We start from the raw sequence: 25008 nt of genomic DNA, 5'->3' as shown, positions 1-25008 counted from the left end.
TCAAAAATTAGACAGTCAAATTGTAGACAAAATCACGAGCCAATCAGGATCTTAAAGTAAAAATTTCCCTCGTTTTTTTCTTATTTCGACCGTGATTGGCTCAAGACTTTCTATAAATGTTGACGTCTTTTTTATTACGTATCCAGGGAAAATATATTCCTGTTTTATGTGCAGTAACTTCTCTTCTGAATTATAATCGAGGCGTGGCAATAGCCGAACATTCTTCAAGCATCAATCCTCTCATTGCATTATTCGTCTTCTTTGAGTGGTTTCCCCAAGAATATAATTTCAATCGTCTTCTGAGTCCTAACCATAAGATCAGATCTAAAAAAACGGAATAATTTTCGTCCCAGTAGTCTAGTGTCTGTGAAAAGATCAGGTCGAATAACAAGGAGACTGGTCTGAGCCAGAGAATGAACTTGATAGATAACTATGAGAGACAGTGAAACGATGCATGTTCAAGGCACCAAAAAATTATTAGCCAAAAACACAACCTCAATTCTTGATACAGCAGCTGGTCGTATTTTCGTTCAATTTGAGGGCAAGCAAGTTGTGAAACAGTTAATCGTTTTACCGTCAAAATTTAATTTAGTTTTTTTTTAGCTCGCTATAAAGCTCAGTGTCGAGATCAAGCCCGTCTCTTTGTCATTCACCAAGATGAGATCTGGTTTTAATTCATGGATCAAAACAACAAACTTGTTTTTTGAGCAAAGCGCGCCACAACATCGAATAAAACTTGAGGAGAAAAAAAACGAAGAACATCTAAATTTGTTTCATTGATAAGGTTGGGTTCTTTTAGACCGTGCAGGTAACTAAATTACTAAAGTTTCTATTTTTTTGCAATTAATAAAGTTTTATACTGGCTTTTATTTGCAACCACTTTTTCAGCTACGCAAATTTTGTTTACATTTTTGGGTTTTCATTCAATTATCTTTGAAAGCTTCCCGGGTTGATAACACAGAGATTATCGGCACTGTACAAGTAAAACAACAGTTGTTACACAAAATTCAGCCCTGTATCATAGTAAAATCATTTTTTTTTTTCATCTGACCAAGTCATTGAACAGGAAAAAACTTACCAGCTCTGTTATAGAACCGTAACATTTTTGTTAGTTAAGTTTAATTTTGCATTTGTTCTGAAATAGAACTGGAAAAGTCCTAACGAAACTTTCTTTCGAATATAATGTTTTTTTACGCATCGTTATAGAAGAGAGCAAACCATTAAAAAAGCTTCAAGTGTAAACCCTGTTAAATAAACAACGTAAAAGAGCATTTCATTGCAAAAAAAAGAAATTGGTTGGAGATGGTAGTTTAAAAAGCTTGGCAAACTAAACTTGCCTGGAAAGACGGCATTTTTTTGGTTCAAAAATGTTGTTTTTTTGAAAAAAAAATTACTGCGTTCCCCACTGCTAAAATCAGCTGAAAACAAGGAAAAATTGCATTTTTAAGCGAAAAAATAGAAATGTGTTAGCGTTGGTAGTTAAAAGGCTTGAGCAACCAAAGTTTCTTTGAAACTTGCCAACTTTTGATAAAAATATGGAAAAAAATTAAAAAAATTGTTACATCGCCCCACCAGCAAAAAAAATTTAAGCTCAAAATTTATTAAAACTTCATTGCTGCCGAAATATATTCGGTTGATAGTTTTTCTTTAATTTGATTTCTGATTGGTATTCAAACAATAAATCATGAAGTATTGAATTGAAAACAACCCGCACTGTAAGTTCATTGAAACTATTAAGTTATTTAGAATCTTTATTGTATGTCTCGCAAAAATTCGAAAACAATCGTTTTTGGTGAAGAAAAAAGGTTTGCGAGGCTATTTTTTGAAGTAAAACTAAGTCGATTATCGAAAAGTGTTTTTCCACAATTCTAAATGTTCTGATTTCTTTTGTGCGTTTTTTTAATTGTTCAAAATCCTTTCAAACTTTAAAAGGTATTTTGTTGTTCTATTCAATTTCACGTTGTTAAAATTTGTTCGAAATTTCAAAACAATTGAGTTTTTTGTGACATTGGTTTTATTCGCCGAGCCTTCATTTAACCCCAACTCACCCCCCCCCCCCCCCATGGTTACGCCCCACCCCGCATTGTTACGCTGTACCCCTATGGTTACGCCCTAACCCGTTTTGTATTCACTCTTCCACGTTTACCCTTTCCCTCTCTCCGTGTTGTGAAGGGGCGGTGGAAGGAGTAAATAGGAATGAACGTTAGTGGAAAGGGTATAAGATCGAAAGGTTTAGTTGGTGGGAAACGAGCAGTTATCACGGCGGGAGGGAACATGTTCGCTCGGGTTCGAGTTTCGCAATTCACACCACAACTATGCATATCTACAAAACGTTTTTAACTTCAAATTTTTCTGAACTAAAAAGAGTGATAAATGTACAAATGACACAAAAACTCCTTGTGAAAAATGTTAATGCATTGATCAAAGACATTGACCAATGCTTTATATTGAAATCTATCATGATAATTTATATTGAAATTGTGCTTTATATTGAGATCTATCATGATAATTTAACCCTGAGTTAGCAAAGGAAACAGAATACACATTGTTTAGTTACTCCGAAAACCAATACTTTTAATAAACTTGCAATAATATTGAGCAGAAATTGATTCTATCTAGTGCAACAAATAGTTCCTTTTTGTTACAAGTAGCTCACAACTCATTTTTGACTGTTGAACTTCTATATCCAAAACAATTATATTTTAAAGGGCAACTGCATGCAGTACTTGTTTTTCATGATAACAGTAGCAAGCGTAAAAAAGAGAATTTAGCCTACCTCAACCGTTTTGAACCTCTTTAACCTCGAAGTCGAAAAGCGCAACCGAAAAAATATCTGTAAAAATTTCTGAGCAAACAGGAATACCCTAAAAATTTAACAGAAAAAAAAAGAAGCAACCGCCGTACATGATGAACATGAAATAACAGAACATATTTACGGAAAACAGGCAAAAGCATTTTGAACGACAGCTGCAAGTATTGGAAGAGAAAGTTTATCAGGGCAGAAAGCATACATGATGTTCTGAAAAATTCAGAAACTGTAACATAATTGTGACAATGAGATATTACACGACAAAGAACCAACAGGACTTAAAGCCGCAGTGTTTATATTTAATAAACATCAAAGAAAAAAAACGTTTGCAACCCGGCGTTTACTAATTTTCTCGTTGCTCTCAATGTAAAAAGTTGCTGATAAAAAATTGCCAGTTACGAGGTTTAGACAGCGTAATCTAACGCGTAAGAAAGAGTGCGAGTTAGTTTCCGAAGAATAAATTACTTTGAGTGAGCTGAAAAGTGAGCTATCTAGTCATGACTGATGATGAAAACGGGCTGACTTCAAATCATTCTTGATTGATACAATTGGAGAGAAAATTTTGTCTTTATTTCATCAAAGTATCAAAGCAAAAATTTTCCGTTTTAGCAACAAAATAAATGATTACTTGCCACCTGATTCTAGTTGAGTCTAATTGGTATTTGTACGGGTAATTTTTTTTCGTCTGGTATGAATTTTTAGCATGTTGAAGAAGTTTTGGAAAGTGAACTTTGAGAAATCAAAAACATTGAGTTAGACTAATTTATTCAGAAAAAAAAATCAATTTCTTTTGATCTTAAATTAACCCAGAACTGACAAATTTCTCAGTATGATTTCTTAATCATTTGTTGGTTTTTAAAATTCTTCAAACCTATGGTGACTTGACTGGTTTTGATAGTTCCTGTACCAACAAATGAATGCTTCCAAAATTTTAACGATGAACTCTATTTTGCACGATGCGGCCGGAAACCTCTACTAAGTTCAAACACAGGGTCCCACGTAGTGTAATATGTTGGCCTGGAACTGTAAAATGAGCTTGTTGGGACGTTTTTACTGGAATATCCTTCTGTTTTTTCTCTAAGCTGGAAAAATAGAAAACTAGCAATTAAAAGAAAGCTAACAGAGATCAGTTTCACTTGAAAAGAAAAGGTTCCTCTACAAGTAAAACGCCTTGGTTTTGAAAAAAAAAATAGTCAATTCTTCAGACTGTAGCAAGAGTTTCTGTTTGTCAACTCCATTGAGTTTCAAAAAAAATATTGCAACAGTTAGAACAAATAACTTACAACCGGTAAACAAACTTTTCACGTGGCCTGCCTTGAGATCACTATTATAATCATTACAAAATTTGAATAGAGCGCTTCAAATCTTTTAATTAGGAAATTCACCACCATTTTTTACGCTAAACGAAAAGAAAAGAAAGAGTTTTGGCTGAAAAATTTGACCAAAAAATAAAAACCTAGTTGAATTAGGTCCTTCGCCCTCTCAATAATTCTTTATATTTCAACATTTCTCGAATTTTCAAAAGAAATTTACCTCACTATAACTCAAGGAACCTTTGAGCCCTGAAAAATAGCAAAGTTTTGAACGGTTGGTTGAAAAAGAAAAACAGCAAGAGGTCGGCAAAAAAGGAGAGATGCATATCACCAAGTAATCGCTTTGAACGTGGCATGACACCAAAAAATAAAGAGTGAAAAAACAGTTAACAAGAAATGAACACTTTTTCGGATCCAAAGGAGGACCTAACTATGTTAATCGATAAAAAAAATTGGCTACGCTGACGCTGAAAGAAAGTTTTTTTCCAGTTGTTGATTAACGTTTATACCTACAGAGATTGAAATATATAGTAATTATTAGCCAGCAAGGCGGGAGTTTGTCTTACCGATCAAACCTTAGTACACAAATATCATACAGCAGTTCAAATGGTAGACAGCAGTGAATTGCCAGATGAGATGAAAAAGTTATGAAAGAAAAAACTGTGAAGAAATTAAATTGCAACAATTTTACAATTATATACGTTAAGAGAAAATGTACTAGTTCGAATCCCATTTAGATTTAAATTTTTTGAGTAGTCAATTGCCAAAATACTGTGATAAAGACGTGCAACAAAAATTGTAGAAAAAAAACAAAAGACATTGGAAAAAAGCAAAAGAAGATGAACTTGATGCAATAGTAAACGATTTTCTCCATAACAGACAACCAGTAAAAAAACCTTGATAATTTTGTAACAATGTTGTTTTGCCGATAATTGAGGTATTTGTGTTTGCCACGTTAGTTCTGCTTCTTATCCTACCAATAAAAAAAGTGATTGATCCGTCGACAAATGTTTTCATGTCGATAGTGGTTTTCTCGAGATCAGGGAAAACAGAGCTACAGTCAAAGTTTTGATGGGAAAAAATTTCTCCCTTAGGTTCGGGACTTTCATGATATTTTTAAGAATTCAGAAATTGTAAAATAAACTTTGACAATGTGATGATACACGACAAAGAACCAATTGGACCTAAAGCCGCGGTGTTTATATACAATAAACAACAACGAACATAAACTTTTACAACCCGGCGTTAACTAATTTTTCTCGTTGCTCTCAATGTAAAAAAACAATAATAAATAAATTGCAGGTTGCGAGGTTTAGACAGCGTCTTCTAACGCGTAAGAAAAACGAGATCTCGGTATATCAAGAACCTGCCCAATATCCACCACTAAACGGGAAAAGCGGTGTTACACAAAAGAAAATGTCTCACCAGAAACACAAACTAGAAGGTCTCACCGACCAGCAAAAATCATAAAGTCAGAGTGCTGAAAAACAATCAGAAGAAGGCTCTGACTCTCAGGGAACGCTCAACGAAAATTCAGAGCCCCAAAGGTCAGAAATGTAGGATGTGAATCCGAAACTAAAAAAAAGTTAACGAAAATGTAGAAAAAATTGTTAGAAACCACATACAGTACCAAAAACTCCTGAGTTATTTGGTATTAGTAACAGCTTGAAAAAATTGACCAAATTAAACCAAAAAACGTCTGAGCATTTCTAGAATACGGACCTACAAACAAAAAATATCGTACTCTCATCCGATAAACGCCGTGTACACAGTTCACAATTAAAGATATCATCAAAATCTGGTCACTAGGTCCAGCCTAGGTTGAATAACTTGCGTCAACTTTTTTTCATTGCTTGCGTCTATATTTTTCAATTTAAAATCATTACTAAAAAGCATTGTTTTCAGGCCCTCAATTTACTATTTGTTTAAAGTTTAAAAGTGTCAGATATGGAAATAGTTTTCTTATTTGTTACAAGGAAAGAAAATCGAGACATCGCTCTTTCATCACACAAAATCTTGTTGCAGACGATCCCGATGATGTATGCACTGTAACTCAGCTCAATTTTTATATGGACGAGTTTCAGTATTATAGGGTCAACCCAACCCGTTTGTCATCGGGATTGAACAAGAAGTAAGTATAAATTGAATTCATTTCGACAAATCTTTAAATTTTTCAACACAAAAATATTATCGAACATTCATGATTAAAAAAAACTATTACAAATGTACAAAAATGATGAAGATGAAAATTTACTACATATCATATTTATAGTTGCCTCGTTAATATTTTTAATCTCAAAGATTATTGGTTGTCCCAGTTTACAGACTTCCTTATCGGTTATATAAAATCTTTTCAGTTTTATCTGACAACTTAAAAACCGAAATTGTCCTTACATCGTTGTTTTTTCAGTTCTCAGTCCTTATAATTTAGCAATGAGCTTTGCAAAATAGTTCACATTATGGTGTTGATAAAATGCTAGCAAGGAAATGTCTGTTTCCCCATAATGTTTCCATCCTTAAATTGGAGTGTACCACTCACGACGGAGATGTTTTAGTGGTTTTTTTTCTCATATATACCTTTTATATCTTTTTGAAGTTCAATGCAAAGCCTTACAAATCCTACAATTGTATGATGCATAAATGTATCTTTCAACATAAATACATATAAACGTATATATATGTATCAGCCGTTAGAACAAATCACTGTATTCGCCCGAAGTCAGACAACCAAAACGAGTGTACACTAACTATGCATTTTGGTGTTTTTTACTGACACATACATAAAATGCACATCATCTTTGTTGATAACGAAAATCTTTTGCAGTTTATATGTCCAATTTAGATTGTGGTACTCGTTTGCTTATATACCAATTTTGATGTAGGTGTTTTTCGTCTATGGTTTCATGAGATTGATTCCTGTTTAAACAAAACCTGTAAGTAGATCCTTCTTCCTTCTCTGTCGAGGGACATAAGCGAAAAGACTCCTAAGCCTCAATTCCGGCAACAAAAAAATCTAGGAGGCTGCGAGGCGCGGAGAAATGACTCTGCGAGTCATTTTGGATGCAGTCTCATCAAGAGAACTCTTATGCAAAAATTGTGCCTTGACGTTTATTCAGATCGTTCTAACGTTCACAGATTTTTCGCACACAATCTTCAGTGTGCCCCTCTCAATATTGAGGCCTTCGATTTTCTATTTCTAGTCAGCCTACAATGGCTCCATTTTTTCGCTGGAACTTCTCTGACTCATGTTTACCTCAATTATTGAGATTATCTCCGTTGATTCTTGAGGTGAGGCTTGTCGCCTCCAGGAATTCAATGTTATCTAATTGACTAGCTGCGTGTTTGAGGTTTATCAACTCCTCGCTTGAATATGATGTCCCTATACTGTATTTGGTGGTTTGAAGAAGTTATAAGTGCGCCACCAGCCTCTATTTCCTTTTTAAACCTGCTATTATTGTCTTTGCCTGTTTTCTAGAAATTTTTTATAGTTTTTGGACAATACAGTGTTCGTGTTCTGATTAATCAAGAAAAAAAAATCCATAGTCTGGACTGTGATTGCATTCTGTAACTGCACTCAAACGTTTTTTGTTTGTGAAGTTTTTTTAGCTGTGGCGGTTTTATCTTTTTTGATCAAAAAATCTTGTGTCTTGCGATTTAGCTTGGCTTACTACTCCATCTGTTCGATTGGCCTTGACTTTGACATTTCGTAGATGCCTATAAAAATTAACTTTTTTCCATTGAGTTTAACAGCTGAAGTTTTGTCCGGCGATCATTTCCTCTTTTATAATTGTTTGTGCCAGATGACGGAATTTTGCATCTGCTCAAGATATCCTTGCCAAATTTTTCGGACAAATTTAAAACTAAATTTCTACCAACTGTCAAACCGTTTGCACAATTGTCTAAAACAATTATTACCTTGACAGTCCTCAGGCATCAAACTTAGCAAGGACTTTTGACAAACTAGTTCAATCTTTGATCTTGACTTTTTCTAACAAAGATAGTTCCATTCCCAACACTATGAAAATCGGGGACAAAGTTGTTAGGAGTCATTGATACAATTCGTTGGCTGAAAAACGGTTATGCATCTACAATTGAAACAACTCATTGAAAGAGGGATAGTAATTTGGACCTTTAAAAGCTTTTGGTCAACAATGGTTCTAGTTTGTGCGTAAAATTGCAACCAAATCTGAAAGGGGGCAAAACTGATTGACCTTGAATTTTCTAAAGCTTAGTAATTGAACGAAGTGGATGCCTATTACAACAATTAAGCCTTCTTACCATAACTTTTGGAAGGTTAATGAAAACGCTGCAGTTGCCTAGGTATAAGAAAGTTTAGTTCATCCATTGGCTGAAAAATATGCGATGCCTACTGCAAAAACTAAGTAGAAGAATTAATAACTCAAGAAGCACTTAAATTGACAGTCGTTGCAAAAAAAAGAAAAACTGCTAAGAGTTACTCAAAAGCACCGTTAGAAAACAATCAAAAATCAAGTAGAAAGAGGATGTATCTCGAGAAAAAACTAAAATGAACAACGCTAAAAAGAAAAAAGTGATAAATTGTTCCCAGAAAACAAAATGCAGAGAGAGAAGTGGCTTCATTTTGTTTAGAAGGCTGAAAAAATGATATCTCATCTAAACGAAGTGTTGAAACTCACAGATCGTTTCCTTAATTTGAAAAAAAAACTTTTGATAGTTACTTTTGAAATCGTGTTCAATCAAAATATCGACTATTCTACTCTAATGATGGTCCAATACTTGAGTTTGAAGTACTTGGTGACAAAGAAAACTTCATCGTTTTTCAACTTACTACTTGAACAAAAGTGGCAAGAAACGTTCAAAGCAAGGGTATTTTACTTTCAATGCATTTTTCAGAGGCAGAAATCGGAAACACAACATTTTTTAGCAAAACTTTATCTTCGTTTTTTTTCGAAAGTATACTGTCTCTCGAATGGCGAGAAAAGATCAACTACCAACGCAAAGTTTGCTCGTAAAGGCTTCATAAAGACCGTAGTGTTGTACGTCAATGACGCCAAAAAAACACTGCCGGCATATCAGAGTCATTTTTTGAAGATAATCTTCAAGCTTTGACCGTAATTCTGGGAGACAGTATGTTGTTCCGCGCGTAATGGTCATATTACATTCTTTACTACGCTGAAGCTGTTTGATAAAATTGAATGCACATTTTTGTCGTGTGACCAGCACCTAATTAGCCATGTGGTATTAAGGTTGCCTCTAGACTTTTTGCTATCACTTTCAATGTCATATCTGGAGACGCAGCCAAAAACGAACACAAGTTTCAACTCACAGAAGCTAAAATTGCTTTCAAATTGATTATTATGACTGACGAACTTATTGATTGAGAGAAAAATTTTGTTGGAAACCCCGCTATTTAAACTTACATTAAAATTCTGACAAAAATGCCAAAATGCGGTGCAGAGAGCTGGCCAAAATTAGATGTTTTTTTTGCAGAAGAATCTGTTGGAAAAATGACAGTGGCAAAACTCTTACACAAACCATATTTGAGTACTAACAGGGTGAATGTTGTTCATTACCAAAATCTGGTTTGACTAAGATCATTGTGTTCTGAAAGAGTCTAGCTATCATCTGTACTCCAGTCTCGACAATCGTCTCGACAATGAATAATTTGTTGCGACACGCTTGAACTACTGATTTTAAGTTAGACAAAAGTCAACAAATCAGTCTAGCCAATTATGATAATCATTAAACTATTGCTATTGTTCACTCAGGAGGCCTGATACAAAATCAAAAAGTATGCATTAAGTATTGCAGTCTTTCTATTGAACTTATATTTGACGCAAGTCCTGGTAATAACCTTAAAATATTTTTCATATGAGAGCGTGAAGTAACAGTTTTTGTGCATTTGTACAGAAAAAATATTAAGAACATTCTCATGGTTTATTTTAGCTATGAATGGTCTTTAAGTAATGAAGCTTTTTAAATGTTGTAGGTTTTTAAAAACTCGTTTTAGGGACATGTTTAGGGCGCATTTGACATGCAGTTCTCCGGTCTTGAGAAACAATTATACTTTCTTGATTATGAATGTGTCTCCAACTCAAACTAAGCTAGAATTAACTGGTTGCTTCTTTCTCAAACTGGAGGCAGATATTTTTCAAAGATCCTCTGGGCAGGGGATTATCTCTTTGCGTACAAGAAAATACACTGTACAATTCAAGTATTAATTAGTTTATTTATGAAAAACCAACACAATTAGCCCATTCAGTCTAAAGTGGAATTTTTATTGCTAATTTTTCCATTACAAATATAGTTGAAACCTTAATGACCATGAAATGAATAGTTTTGCTCAACATTTATGACTTTTCATGTTTTTTTCTACAATATAACAATCAATTTATTGAAAACAAATCTTCTATCCAACGATAGATCTTATTCTGACACCTTGAGTTATCTGCGAATGTTTTTTAGTAAGTCCCTCACAAACTTTAGGCCTGGCCATTCGGTATCGCAGAAAACAGCTAACTCGTCGTTGCTTTTTGATATGCTCCTCTGCAACGCCTAATACTGGAGTAGTAACGCTGACTAACGATACAGCGGAAAAACTCATTATTTAAAACTTAAAATTTTTCTGAAATTGATTTTCACAAATAAAAATTTTAATTAAAACTTTTTAAACCCATACTCACGCAAAACTTCGTCAAATATTCCGGAAAACCAGCAATTTTCAATTAAATCAATCAATTTTTACATTAGTAATCACGTCATTTTAAAATTGGACGCGTTTTGTGCGTTATCCAAAGCAAACCTGAGGCAACCATCTGCAAAATGGAACACACTGACCTCTGGATTGAGGATAGATGTAAAAATTCGCAGCTTTTTCAAACTTTTTTCATGAGAAACACGATAAATAATAGTTGGACCAACTCATAGTCGATTATTAAATTGTGGATAAAAGACACGGCATGACCAACATTTTTGGAGTCATCTTGTTTAATAAAAGAACCGAATGTTTTATAAGTTCGACCAGAATATAATAATGTTTTATTAACGGTCAATTGGCTTCGAAATCTATTTATTTGGCCCAGTGGATACCGCTAAATTTGCATTTGAAACAAAGTCAGAGGCGTTGGTTTCATAAACAAGGAAAAACTTTGTGCTTTTAAAAATTTGAATGGAATTACTAGAGGAGTACACATAAATTGGTTCAAAAGTTTAATAAATTTATCTAATCAACAACATCCTAATTTTACGCAAGCCGACCAACTTTTATCGACATTTTTGTTTTTGCTTACTTGTGATGAGAAGGAAGAAATTGCAAGTAATTTTGCTTTCTTGTTGACTTTTCAGTAATTGTCTGGCAAGGAGAGGAATATCTTAGTTTATAAGTTAGTCCTTGTTGATTCTTAGTATTCCTTCTATGTCTTTTTTTACAACTTGCCAGTTATAAAAAAGCCGGTCTCTGTGAAGGCATCAAGAAAATCATCGCAAAGGTCATTATCAGCTTCAATGGCGAATGAAAAAATGATTGAATAACAACCAACTGTTAACTGTTTTTAATCCGGAAGGGTCCAAACTGACTGATCAAGGTAAATAGGGATAGGATCATGAGAGATTTTGTGTGACTTTTTTTGAGCAACTTGAGTCTTTACGAGGAAAAATAGATACCAAGGGTATGGAACCGAGCTTTTTGCTCGAGTTTAATTGCTTTTAGGCCTTGTACATTTTCAAAACCTTAAATAGTTCATCTGTTTTTTATTGAATGACTTTAAAAAAAAAACAGTTAAGCGAAGGCTAAGAAACATGATAATAATTTTTTACCTACCTGAAAAACGATTATTGGCATTTTCACCAGAAAACAGAAATTCAGTGTTCATGGCACGAACCTACCAAAATTTTTCTAACAATTACATCTAAAGAGCCAAGTTTTCATATACAAACTTGAATTCAAATCAGCGTCACTTAGATAGAATAAAAAATGCTAATTTCAGTTGAAAGATATTAATTTCAACCTAATGAGTCATGCCACTCTTTTTCTGATCCCATTAACGATTCACACATTTCATTTTCTCTTTTTCAGTTTGGTAGCTCAGTCAGTATATTCAAACCATTATTTAACACAATTTTTTTCCTGACAAGACCTCTACAGATAAAAGTTTCCGACTGTGAGAGATCGGTTATCACACCGAATGATAGTTTGTGCCACCATTACGGACCTCGTCAAGCTTTTTAAAATTCAATTTCAATCATAAAAAAAACTAAATCTAGATTTGAAACTCTTGTACTCCAACATGGATAGATTTTTTACGCTATGAAAACTGATGACGCTTACAGGGACTGAGCAAAAAGGCCGACTTTGACCATACACAAAGAAAATACCATTTCTTTTTGTATGGTCTTTGACCATTTAATAAAATTTAAAAAAACAAGATCAGAAAAAATTGTAAAACAGGGACAAATTTTTTTTTTCGATCGCCTAAATGGTGACTTAAAAGCCCTTCTCCACATTTCTCCATTTTATCAAGAAAAACACCAACATCACAATCCCCTTGCTTTATTATATCAAACTACGGTAAAAATTTAATTGAAGTTACAGTATTCAATGTTGCGTCAGCGTTGAATTATCTGAAAACAAATAGAAGTATATTTTTCTCCTTACATTTGCTAAAAAAAAATTGTTGGGATCTTCTGCTCTGGAATAAAGTGATGATGAACTTTAGTTCGGAGCAGGTTGATTTTCAGAAATAGAGGTTGAGTGAAACTTTTCAGAAATGGATTGCTTTAAAGTTAGTTTTCTTTTCCCTGGTATAAACGAAAATTAATTTTGGTTACGTTTAGGGGGCGATCAAAAAATCCGCGCCAAAGGGATAAAAAGGACTGCTCAGTGAGAATTAGGGGAAGAAACTTTCGGGGATTTGTTACCTGCTTGAAGAGCAATGAAAGTATATATTTCTAACAAAGGTTAGAGAATTCACGCTTACAAGCCAATAAAGCAAAACAAACTGAGAATATTGCCCTTCTATTCGAAAAAATTTCTTGTGTTATTGTATTAGTGTTGTCAATGTAAAAGCAATAAATCTGATAACAGTTCGCCCAAACTTCAATTATTGGATTGAAGATTTTTGCAGGGGATCTACTCACAAACAGAGCTGCAAGAAGAAAAACCTTCTAATAGCAGAGCCCGTGAACATATCTCTGTAATCAAACCTTCCATATTATTGGAAGCTTCGAAAGAAAGACCAACTAAAATCCGACCAAAAAAGAAACAAATTCAAAACAATAAATTGGGAATCAAATTTTTTACGATGAGTTTTACTGCACGTTTGAACATAATTAGTTCCAGGGAAATGAGCTAGTTGACAGAAATCAACCATTAGTTCAAACCATTGGTTGAAAACGTTTAATTCAGATTTAAAAGCAAAAATTAACTACAAAGATCAAAGTTCGACAAAAAGAATTTGGAAAGAAAAGAAGAGATTATTACCTAAACTAGGTCAAAGAACAAGAATTCGGAAATTAGGAAGACTAAATTTATTGTCAAAACGTATTAATCTTCGGGATAAAGGTTATTACTAGTAAGTTTCGAGTTTTTAGCTAAATTTTTCTATGTACCATACCTCGATTTTTGTACTTCACTATTTTACCGCATTGAGAATTTTTAGTGGTGCTTTTAATCGTCGATTTTTTCCTTCAGGTTTTCCGGAATTAAGAAACATTAGGAGTTTCTAAGAAACCCTTGCAACAATTAATTTTTTGGGTGGTAGTTTTTAGTAATTTTTTTTCGCAAGGCTGTTTTTTTGGTTGATCTTAATTTTAGATTCGATTGCTTATTTATTCATCAATCTTTTGCCTCAAAATGTTTTGGAACTGAAAATATCAAATAATTAAACTGTTTTAAAGTAAAGTTTAGCAAGAAGCGATTTTTCCGGTTACTATAAGATAATCCATCGTAACAATGATTCATGTTGATTGCTTTTACTTTTGGATTTCAGCTTTAAAATTTAAATTCTTACATAGAGTAAGTCATGTTTTTAAACATATTTGGAGTCGATTCTATGGAGACAAAAATTGATTTTTTTGCATATTAGATTTATATGATACAGATTTTCTTGGATTAAGTGACAAAAAAAACAGATTACCTATTAAATAATTACTAAACAAAATTTAACGCTAACAAAATAGAAAACGTTGCTTATTTTGATTACACATAATCGATTTTTTGAAACCTTTTTAGCAAGATTTTTTCAACATAATCTATTTTTAGCCGAAAATCTTGTGTGCCGGATCTCACAAGTTACTTGATTTAACATTGAATATAATTGACAAGATTGGCATTATCTCTTCGAAAGACTCAGTTTGAAAAAAATGTGTATGCTAGTCCTGCAATTCCATATTTGGATTTGGTATGTATTATGACGACACATTCTGTTCTTTCTTCATAATATTTCATTATTATAAAAAAGAAAACGGTCAGCTGTTTAGACTTGAATCGAACTGCGCATTTGCATCTTGGAATATTTTCCTGCAAATTACCTTCCATAGTTCTCCACTACAATTTTGCAATTGTTGATCCACTTTATAGTTCGAATTGCGAAATTGTTTTAACTAGTCCTGCACTTTTCGTTCAGTTTTCGTACATGCAAAGTTCCAAGTTATAGAAATTGTATGCCCAAAATTTTGCATGGATCGGGTCCACCATGAAAATGGCCCGGAACAAAAAGTTCAAAACTAATATCAATCTAGGACAATTTTATTTGGATTTTGCAATCAAATTTTTTTCTGACGTCAAACATCCTGTGGTAACCACATGTATAAGAAAGTGAAGAGCTTTTCCTTTCCAAACCAGTTTTTAGCTATTAAAAACACCACATGTTTTCTAAATGCGAACAATACTGCTCGTATCAGGGCAAAACGCCGAATGTTCCGGCGCTTTCTCAAGGTCTATGGAACAATAGTAACATGAAAAAATTAAACATAAAAAAATTTCAAAATTTGAGATTTTTGTGAAAATCATCTCCCACACGCCATTTAAAAATCGAAGTGATAAAATTCGCTCTTTTTATCAAACCAAATATGGCAAATGACCTTCGTTCAACCAATATGGAACGATTTCCAAGACGGAATAAAACTCCGCTTACGCCTAAATAGCGCGAAATATATCGCGCGTTATTTGTACCTAGTTGGTCAAAATGGCATTATTTAAACCACCATAGCTTCACAAAAAATGATCACAGGTGAAAAATCTAGCTTTTATCCCTTTCCCCACCTGCAAAATTTTGTAAATGAAAACTTTGTTCACATCATACGATTGTTATGAAAATTGGCGTACGGACTATTCAGGCCATGGCAAACATATTCGGTCATCATAATTAACCTTGCAAAACCATCCGTTACACCATAAAATTGATGCATGTGTGAGGTGAAAGGAAAAGGAAAAAGAGGAAGAGGAAAAGGGAAAGCTTTTTCAAATACAGGCTCAGGAAAACAATACTTTTGAATGATGTAAAAAAAAAATCCGTCAAAAGTTGCTAGTTAAGAAATCGAAACTTGTCTAAAGAAAAAACCATCCGAGCTTAAATATTCCGTTACTGTCGTTACAAAAGTCGGAACATGAAGACTGCTCGTCTCAGTGATAATCCCTTTTTCGACTGCCCTTTAAGTTCTATGGAACAGTAAAAACAGAAAAAACTAAACATAATAAAAAAGAAGTTTTTATTGTATTTTGAGATATATGGGTGAAAATTATCCCCCCACACCCCATATAAACTACAAAGTGATAAGTTTTGATACTATTTACAAATAAACTGTTTCGAACAAGCGTCCTTTAAAAATTTGGAACAGTTCTTAGATTGATTAAATATCTGCCTACGCGTCAAAGTAGCAAAATAGATCGTGAATATTTTGTACCAAGTTGTTCGAAATGGCAATATTGAAAACCCGAGCACAAACATTCCGTTGCTTTTGTTACGAAAGTTGGATCAAAAAGTTTAACCTCTTCAAAAACAACAAAATTGCAATTAAGGGCGACGCTTTGAATGCCCCGACTGCCGTTTAACATTTAAGGAGTAGTTTTTAATTTAGAAGAAAGTGATAAAATCTTCAACAAACCTGGAAAAAAACTAAAAGACACTTTACTTTTGTTTTGAAAATATTCCCTCTCCACGCTATTACAAAAAAAAATAACTTTTTATTTAGAAGATATAAGACTTGAATTCTGTTTTTTAATTTTGTGCTCAGGACAACGGAAGTTTTCTGATTGTAAAAATAAATTACCCCGAAAAAGGCTAGTTAAAAATTTGAAATTTGCTTGGTGAAAAAGTTATCGGAGCGCAAACAATCCAACCCAAATCGAAATTTTTAAACCACCGGAGCATAAATGTATAATGCAATGGATAAATCCTAGCATCACAATAGGATTGTTTTTAAATTCTCAATACAACACAATTCTTTTCTGCATGTGTTAACTTTTTTGTAGGTCAACCCTCCCTTTATATTGTATGACCATCCTAAAATTTTTAATTAACAAGTCAGACCAGGATTTATTTTATCCATAAAAGAGTTTTTAAATTCGAATGAAAAATAGTTATGTACCATCGAATTTTTTTAATGTGAAAGAGTGTTTAAAACGTTGAATTTTGTGTCCGTTTTTGGATAATTTACTACAAAATATGTTATTAAAACAAAACTTACCCTTCTTGAGAAAATCTTCTGATCGTTGATTCCGTGAAGAAGTAGGAAAGTAATCCGTTTTTCTAAAAATATTCCGGTTCGACGAGTGTCTACAGCAAAATCAGGCCAGTTCTCATTCTTAGAGTACTGGTTCAAGTAATTAAGAAAATCGTATTTCTAATAACTTCAACTGATATAACGTAATAAACGCTACAAAATTTTAATTTAAATACCTGCTAAAAACTGCAAAGACTACATAATCTATTAGAGTAGTCCTAAAATATGTTTTTTTTATATATTTTTCAGAAGTTTTTTACGTCATGATCAAAATAACATTATATGTTTGAGATATTTTTAAAAGAAAAATCCAGAGTACTCTGAGAGTGACAAAGTCCTGGGCCTTTGGAGTACGTTAGCTTAATCAAAAACTTGGCGCGTTTTCTAATCCAAATATATATACCACTTTGAAACATGTTAAATAATTCAAAATAAACAAAAATCACAGATGACAGGTAATTTCTTGTCAGTTCATTGAATAAAAAGTTAGTTTCGATGCCCAGCTTACTGTAGACTTTTAAATTTTTAAAATAATATGTGCTTTTGATTTTTTCCTCAGTTTTTTAACGCATTTCAAGCAACGGCGAAAAAAATTTAACGTTTGTGACTACCAAGTCAGTTAAACCCCGCCAATGAATTTTTTTTGTGTCACATTTTTTCCCTCTTTTTTTCAATTAGAAAAAATACTGCCCCTCTGCGCTTTCGAAAAATGCCAATCATTACTGATTCCAATAAAAACCTAAAACAAGGATGATTAAGTGTTTTTGCAGAATTGGGTTTTTCGGCACTGCTTATCGTTGTTCAAGACCGGATCAAGGATAACATCATCTTGATCTGCGCCTGAATAAACGATCCCAAAGACATAACTTTCTTTAGAAACAAAAAGGGGAACCCATTCAGTTTCAAGTGAAATTGACAATGATCCAGCCAATTTTTCATTTGTCCTAATAAACTGGCGGTGTTTGCTTTGTTGACAGCCTTGAAATCTAAGCTAGTTTTTGTTGTTTTTAGGACCAGAATTTTTGCCTTTCATCAATGAATTCTGGACCTTCCCCTCATTTCAGAGAAGAACGTTAACCAAACTCTTGTTTGAAAAGTACAAAACTGGTTAAATCGTTTTGAAAACTGATTATTGCCAAAAAATACTCCTTTTGGTCAAAAAAAAATAAGATTCCTGGTTCTGATGCTTTATAAAATTGATTGTTTGTTTGAGACTGTTTGAGACAACCCGTTCTTTTAAAAACATTTTTGATATGCCCCTGAAAACAAAATTCAATTTTTAAATTCAAATCATATGTTTAAAATGCGTTTAAGGAAACTAACAAAAAAAACAATGCAAAAGTGCATATATTTATGAAAAAAAACTATGAAAATGAAAAATTTAAGAGAATTGTGAAATTGATTTTTGTTCTTCAAAATCTTTTTCCGTCAAGATTAAGCATAAGGTGTCAAAAAGCGGTACTCATTTGAAGCCTATTCAATTGGGGTGCGGGCACTAAGAAACTATTCAAAAATCACAACAGTCAAGAGTTCCATTTAGTTGGGGACTCTGTTTCATTTTCTGCTAAATAATTCTTAGAAAAGGAGAAAAAATATTATGTAATCCAGTACTCAGAAAGAACAGCCCAGTCAGAATATTTATAAAAGACGAGTAGAAATTTTTCTAGTTTACTTTGAAGCATTGACTCTAATGTGGACGCAAGCATCCGGCACTGGAGTTCCAGGGATAATGATGATTGAGTTTGAGGTTTTTGTCAGTGTCAATAGAAGTTAAAAGTAGTCGAATAGAAACGAGTATATATGGGTTATAATGCTAGAAATTACAAAAGTAATTCTCATTGCAAGGCAATTATAATCGAAAGCTTTTTTATTTTTAATGCAAAACACAAAATTAACTCTTTTTTAAAAGAAGTTTTCAAAACTATTTTGGAAACCGATTATATTGTTCACCTTTTTGGCCAAAAAAGTCCATTCTTTTGATTTCTTTTCACTTTTCTTACATGTGGGATTCTTAATTTTCGTTTTCGACATATATATTCATTGTGTTTGAGGGCTTGAATTCTTGAATATCCCGACTGCTTTTAAAGCTATTTTAAAATCTTTGATTGAATAATTGTTGAAATAATTAAAAGAGGAACTTTTTTTTCTCATTTTTTCTTCATTTTCTCCGCAATTTAAAACTTAAAGGGTAAGTTTAGCGTCTCGAAGGCTTGTATTTGAGAGCTTGAATACTTGAATGTCCCGACTGGTTTTAAAGCTATTCTAAAAACCTTGATTGAATAATTTTCGAAATAATTAAAAGAGGAACATTTTTTTTCTCATTTTTTCTTCATTTTCTCCGCAATTTAAAATTTAAAGGGTACGTTTAGCGTCTCGAAATAGTTTATTATGACTAAAAAACTGGCCTCAATTCGATTTGGAACGCACTAATCCGTTGCTTACGCATCTTACGAATATATCGCAAGTTAATTGTTCGAAAATGTCAAATGAATAATTTTCCAATTGACAAAAAAATCTTATCTGGTGGACAAAAATGGTAAAATATCTTTTCAAATTGGAATTAAGTCAGAAAATCTTTCAAATGGTATAAGAAAATCCGTCAAAAATCTCAAGTTAATCATCCAGAGTTTGACTGAATAGAAAACCACCCAAGGCATAAATGCTCCGTACTTTCTCCAACAGTTGGAACAAAAATAACTCTCTGAAATTGAATGCAGACATACCTCAAAAAATGCAAAGCTATTAGGTCGAAAACTTACCTCTTCAATTTTCAAGTGTTGTTTGACATCCTCCCATCCCGATCGGAGTCCAGGAGATTTGTCCAGAAGATCCAGATGTTTTGTATCTGAGAAAAGCCATAATGCTACTAGCATACTGAATACTGGTACCTAAATAGTTAACACAAGATCTACAATTCTGCAAAACAGTTTGTTGGCTCAAACTAAACTTTTCAACTGCACTGCTTTTATTAGCAACTCAAAACGTCTTGCTTAGAGCTAACGTTCCTCTGATTTTAAACAAAAAAAGTTGTGTTTGACTAGTCCTTCTACATGGAAAAAGGAACCAATCATCACATTATCACACCAAAAAAAATCGTACGTGAACTCGTGAAATCACTTTCAGGTGTGAAATGAAGATCATACGAATCACATTCCGGTAAAAGCGAATGTAAGCGCAAGTTGTTTTACAAGATTAGTTTCAGATTAGGACAAATGCTCGATACAGGACAAAACCCTAAGCGTTCCATATTCCTCTTTAAGTTCGAAGTCAGTTTTATGTCAAAATCGACTCCCTCTATCAGTCAATATGTTTTTTTTTGTATCTGATTTAAATCCTCTACTCGATATGTACAGTGCCGAGTAAAACGTTTTGCGTGTAGTGTTGTATAAATAAGAGCACTGTGCCGAAGTTATGTTCGGAATTATTCCGTTTGCTGCTTGAGCTTGATGCTTGAACAAAATATATTACGCGTTAGTTATACCAAATCGAATTATATTCATCAAAACGTACAAAATTCAAACCATTTTAATTTTGAGAGATTTGAACCGTAGTAGAACAAGACTGCTCGTATCAGGGCGAAGCCCTGAATGTTCCGACTGCCTTTTGGTTTATGGAGCAGCAGTAATAACATAAAAAATATATATTTAATAAATTAAAATGAAAAAAAATTCTAAAATTTGAAAACTTTTTTTGTTATTGAAATCATCCCCCCCACACGCCATATAAAATTTAAAAAAGATCGAGTTGGTTCCTTGTAACAAATCAATTATGGCACATAAGCTTCGTTCAACCAATTTGAAACGATTTATAAGACGGATTAAATCTCCGCTTACGCGTTAATAGCGCGAATTCTATCGCGCCTTAATTGTCCCAAATTGGTCAAAATGGCCAAAATGGCAATCTTTAAACCCTTATAACTTTACGAAAAGTGATCACAGGTGAAATATCTTTTCAAATTCAAGCTCAAGATAACAATACCTTCTGAATGATACAAAAAAATCCGTCAAAAATGGCTAGTTAAAAAGTCGAAGTTTGTCTGAAGAAAAAAAAACCCCCCCTTCGAGCACAAATATTCCTTTACTTTCGTATCGAAAGTCGGAACAATAACAGTTTCTAGCCCTCTGAATGAATAATTTTCAGACTGTAAAACAAAATTGCTCAAGAACCTCCAGTTAAACTAACGAAAGTCTTCTGGAGAAAAAAAAACATCTCATATATTTCGTCTGTTTCATCAAAAATCGGAACAACAAGACTGTTTGTATCACAGGAAAGAGGAAAGCCCTGATAGTTCTGACTGCGCTTTAAAATCTATGAAGTAGGTTTCGGTTAACCAATTTCGGTAGTTTCTGTCCTTTTTAATTTCACGCACTTTTTTTAAAGTTGGCTTTGAAAGGTTTCTGAAATGGTTTGCCCTTTGTTACCCGAAATGGCTGAATTTCGATTTTTTAATCCCATAACATTTCAGAAAGTGTTTTGTTTTTGAACTCAGGCATCAATATCTTTTGTACTTAATGAAAAAACTGTAATCAATTGTTGGACGAAGAAAAACGCCACGCCTAACGCAAACATTCGGTGAAAATTTAATATCAATTAAAACAAATTCTAGCATTGACTCGCTCACTTAAGCTTAGAAACTCTAACTTTTTTTTGATTTGCAAGCGTTAGTATACATGTGCTCACCCCAGTTTTTGAACAGTTTTTTATCATGTTTTTGGCGTAGCACACGATAATTGTTTTTCATTTCGTATCATTTACTGTTCTGCCGAATCATAACATTAGGGTGAGAGTTCTGAAGTTGCGATTAAAAACGTATTTTTGATAATTTTTTGCGTTATATAAAAACGTTTTTCTCGCAATTCATTTTTGGAGTCTACTTAATTATCAATTTTTGGATTTGAAATTTTGTTAAATTAGCCGATTGGGGATACTAAATTGGGGATACTAAATCGATTTTTGGACGCATTTTTTAATCGGGTTCATCCCAAATGGAACCAAAACAAACTGATTCGAATCAATAACGCACAATTAAACTTCAATTTTGGTATTCGTCTTTTTCTAAACCTACTGCAAATGTCCAAAAGGGCATTGGGGACACTAAAATTTTTGTCTTGATACCAGTAACTTTATTTGGCCTTTTATAGGTTTTTATGACAGGCCTTTACGATGTATGAAGGTTAGAAAAATAGGTTTTCGAAGTGAACCCGTCATTTTATTTGGCCATGTCGAGAAAATGTGGCTTTTAAAATTATCTGACCTCCTTAACCCCTACCCTCGAGCGGTATCCCCACTGATACTTCCTGCCCCCCCCCCCCTCTAATCTGATATTCTGAAAGCTATATCACTTACAATCAGGCACGCAATCACGGCACGCAAAATTAACGATGTAGTCAACCAACGAAATGCCATGTTTAAAATCAATTTCAGAATGCTGTCCCGTGTTTTATTTCAAATTATGATAACAGAATAAAAATAATGACACGACTAACTGTTTGTACAATCTGCTGAAAAGAGTTGTGTCTATTTTACACATAAAGTTATCACACTCGGCGAGTTTTGTATATTTTGCACAAACTACATGATGTACAACAGTTTTTAGAGCTTATATTTTCAGACTATAGTTGATGACAACACAGTTGGCTCGAAAGTTGACCAGATTTGACCAGACGAAAGTTCATGAGTGGGGGCTCGAAATCTGACCGTAATTTTTTTAACCAAATTTGTAGGTGAATCTGTTCGTGAATTTAGGCCAGCTTTTTCAAGTTTGTAATTATTGTTTGATTTTGATCAAATCTGTACAAAAAAAGGCTGATCGTCTTAGGGCGATGCCCTGAATCATCTGGCTGCCATTTAACGTCCATGGAACAGTGCTCAAGAAAATTTCAAAAAAAAAATTGTGAAGAAAAAACTGGTTTAGTTCTGAAACTATTTGTAAAAAACAAAGTATATATTCAGCTTATATTAGCTTCTTAACAGAATAAATCTAGTTTGTTTCAAAATATTCAAATATTCCGACAAAATAAAAAAAATTGCTATCCAAAACGCGACTTTCTCAAATTGGGTTGCGTATAGATAAAAAAAAAAGAAGACAAAGTTTTCTAAGAGGCTTAGCAGAATTATATTGGCGCATTTGGCTTTGCGAGTTTTGGACCCAAACATTATCCCAAAAACGGTCCTTTTTGGCAATATTCTGTCAATAGTTAACGAAGCTAAATCAAACCAGCCCCTTATATAGCCTATCAAAGTTTGAAGAGAGGATATTTTTTTATAAGTCAGAACTATTTAAATTTGAACCACCTAATATTATTATATTGGTAGAAAGCATTCATCAGTCAAAAGCTCACGGTTCAACTGCCTGACTTGTTAAAATCGTTGCCCAACTGACTATCAAAAGACTTGAGTTTGTACCACATTTTGTGCCTGTATGTTACTGGATTCCAAATCCAAGTCTTCAATTATGTTAACAGTTTGTCGGAGGATCGAAGGAAATAAAAGAACAAAATAAAAAAGGAGATCCCTGTTGCGGAATGGGCTAACAATTCACAAAATGCAAAGATTAGCCTCGTAAGGCAGGTAGAAAAATTCACATCAGCCGAAATAGTGGTGTAAAGTCGGTTCGAGAAGCCATCGGCAACCTGTTGTGTAATCAAAAAATAGCTTTTTTTGATCTCAAGTCCTCGATCAATCTCGGGTAGTTCCAGACTCTCTCGAAATAAAGCAGACATTTAAATAATATAAAATATAACTAATGTAAAATTTCAGTTTCAAGATTGTTGCAAAGTATAGAATCTTTCTGATGCAAACTACACTTACAGTTCCTTCAAAACCGCAGATGAAATATTTCTTTCGATCCTTTAATAGTCGGTAAGATAAGTTTTTACAATGAACTCCTGAAAAAGCTTTTGATGTAAAAATTCGGCCATATTTTTTCTAATGCAATATCACCATAATTTCAATGCGAACAAGGTTTTGGTAAAAAAAGATGAAGACAAAGTTTTCTAGGAGTCTTAGCAGAATTATTTTGGCGCAATTGACTTTGCGAATTTTGGAGCATAAATTTTCCCAAAAACGGTCCATTTGGCAATGTTCTGTCAATAGTCAACAAAACTAAATCAAAACCAGCACCTTATGTAGCCTATCAAAGTTTGATGAGAGGATATTTTCCATAAATCAGGATAATTTAAATTTGAACCGTCTAATTATATGACATTGGTGCTGACCATTCAACAGTCAAAAACTTACTGTTCAACTGCTTGATCTCTTAAAAACGTTGCCCAACTAACTATCGAAAAAAATTGACTTTGTACCATATTGCCAGGCCAAACTGTGCACTGGTTAGGCGCTTTATTTTGTGTCGGTATGTTACTGGATTCAAAATACAAGTCTTCAAAGATGTTAACAATTTGTCGGAACAATCAAAGGAATTGAAAGAACAAATCTAAAAAAGGAGCTTCCTTGTTGCGGAAAACGCTGACAATTCACAAAATGCAAAGATTAGATTCGTAATGCAGTTAGACAAATTCACATCAGCCGAAATAGTCGTGTAAAATCGGTTCGAGAAGCCATCGGCAACCTGTTGCGAGATCAAAAAATAGCTTTTTTTCGATCTCAAATCCTAATTCAAACAGTTAGTTCTAGGCTGTCTCGAAATAAACCAGACAATTAAAAAATAAAAAAACATATATATTGTAAAATTTCAATTTTTAGATTGGTGCAAAGTAGAGAATCTTTCTGATGCTAACTGCACTTACAATTCCTTCAAAACCGCGGATGGAATCTTTCTCTCGATCCCCCATTAGTCAGTAGGATAAGTTTTGACAATGGACTCTCTGAAAAAACTTTTGATGTAAAATTTAGGCCAAATTTTTTCAATCAAACTCACAATATGAATTCTGCTAGGTTTTATTCTACTTTAACCGGGTAGACCAAAATTTCAATGCAACTTCCATAAATGAAAAGTTTTTTGGGATACAATTCCTTAAGTGCAGGAAAATGTATAAAATTTTTGTGATAAGCCTTTTTCCATATACTAATATTGTATGATAAATGATTTTCCATATTCCAAAAAATTGATTTTTTCTCTAAAATTAATTTTCTAAAACTATAGAGCTTTCTTTGTAGCCGAACGCAAATGACAAAGACCTTGATTTCCTCACAGCACCACAGGACAAAATTGCTGCCCAACTGACT

General features: G+C 33.4%; 1 protein-coding gene across 1 annotated transcript; it reads right to left on the bottom strand.

Moving 5' to 3' along the window:
• Window positions 1-22407, bottom strand: LOC134855607 (uncharacterized). Its single transcript, XM_063872148.1, has 4 exons — window positions 22168-22407; window positions 19581-19709; window positions 16786-16847; window positions 1-324 (listed from the first exon to the last, which is right to left on the bottom strand). The coding sequence occupies exons 1-4, from the start codon at window positions 22225-22227 to the stop codon at window positions 249-251; spliced, it is 327 nt and encodes a 108-aa protein (XP_063728218.1). The 5' UTR covers window positions 22228-22407; the 3' UTR covers window positions 1-248.
• Window positions 22408-25008: the final 2601 nt, after the last annotated feature.

The sequence above is a fragment of the Symsagittifera roscoffensis genome, chromosome 10 (genome assembly GCF_963678635.1).
Source record: "Symsagittifera roscoffensis chromosome 10, txSymRosc1.1, whole genome shotgun sequence".
Classification (NCBI taxonomy): Eukaryota; Metazoa; Xenacoelomorpha; order Acoela; family Convolutidae; genus Symsagittifera; species Symsagittifera roscoffensis.
The sequence above is the reverse complement of the archived record's forward strand: the minus strand, read 5'-3'. Positions and strand labels throughout refer to the sequence as shown.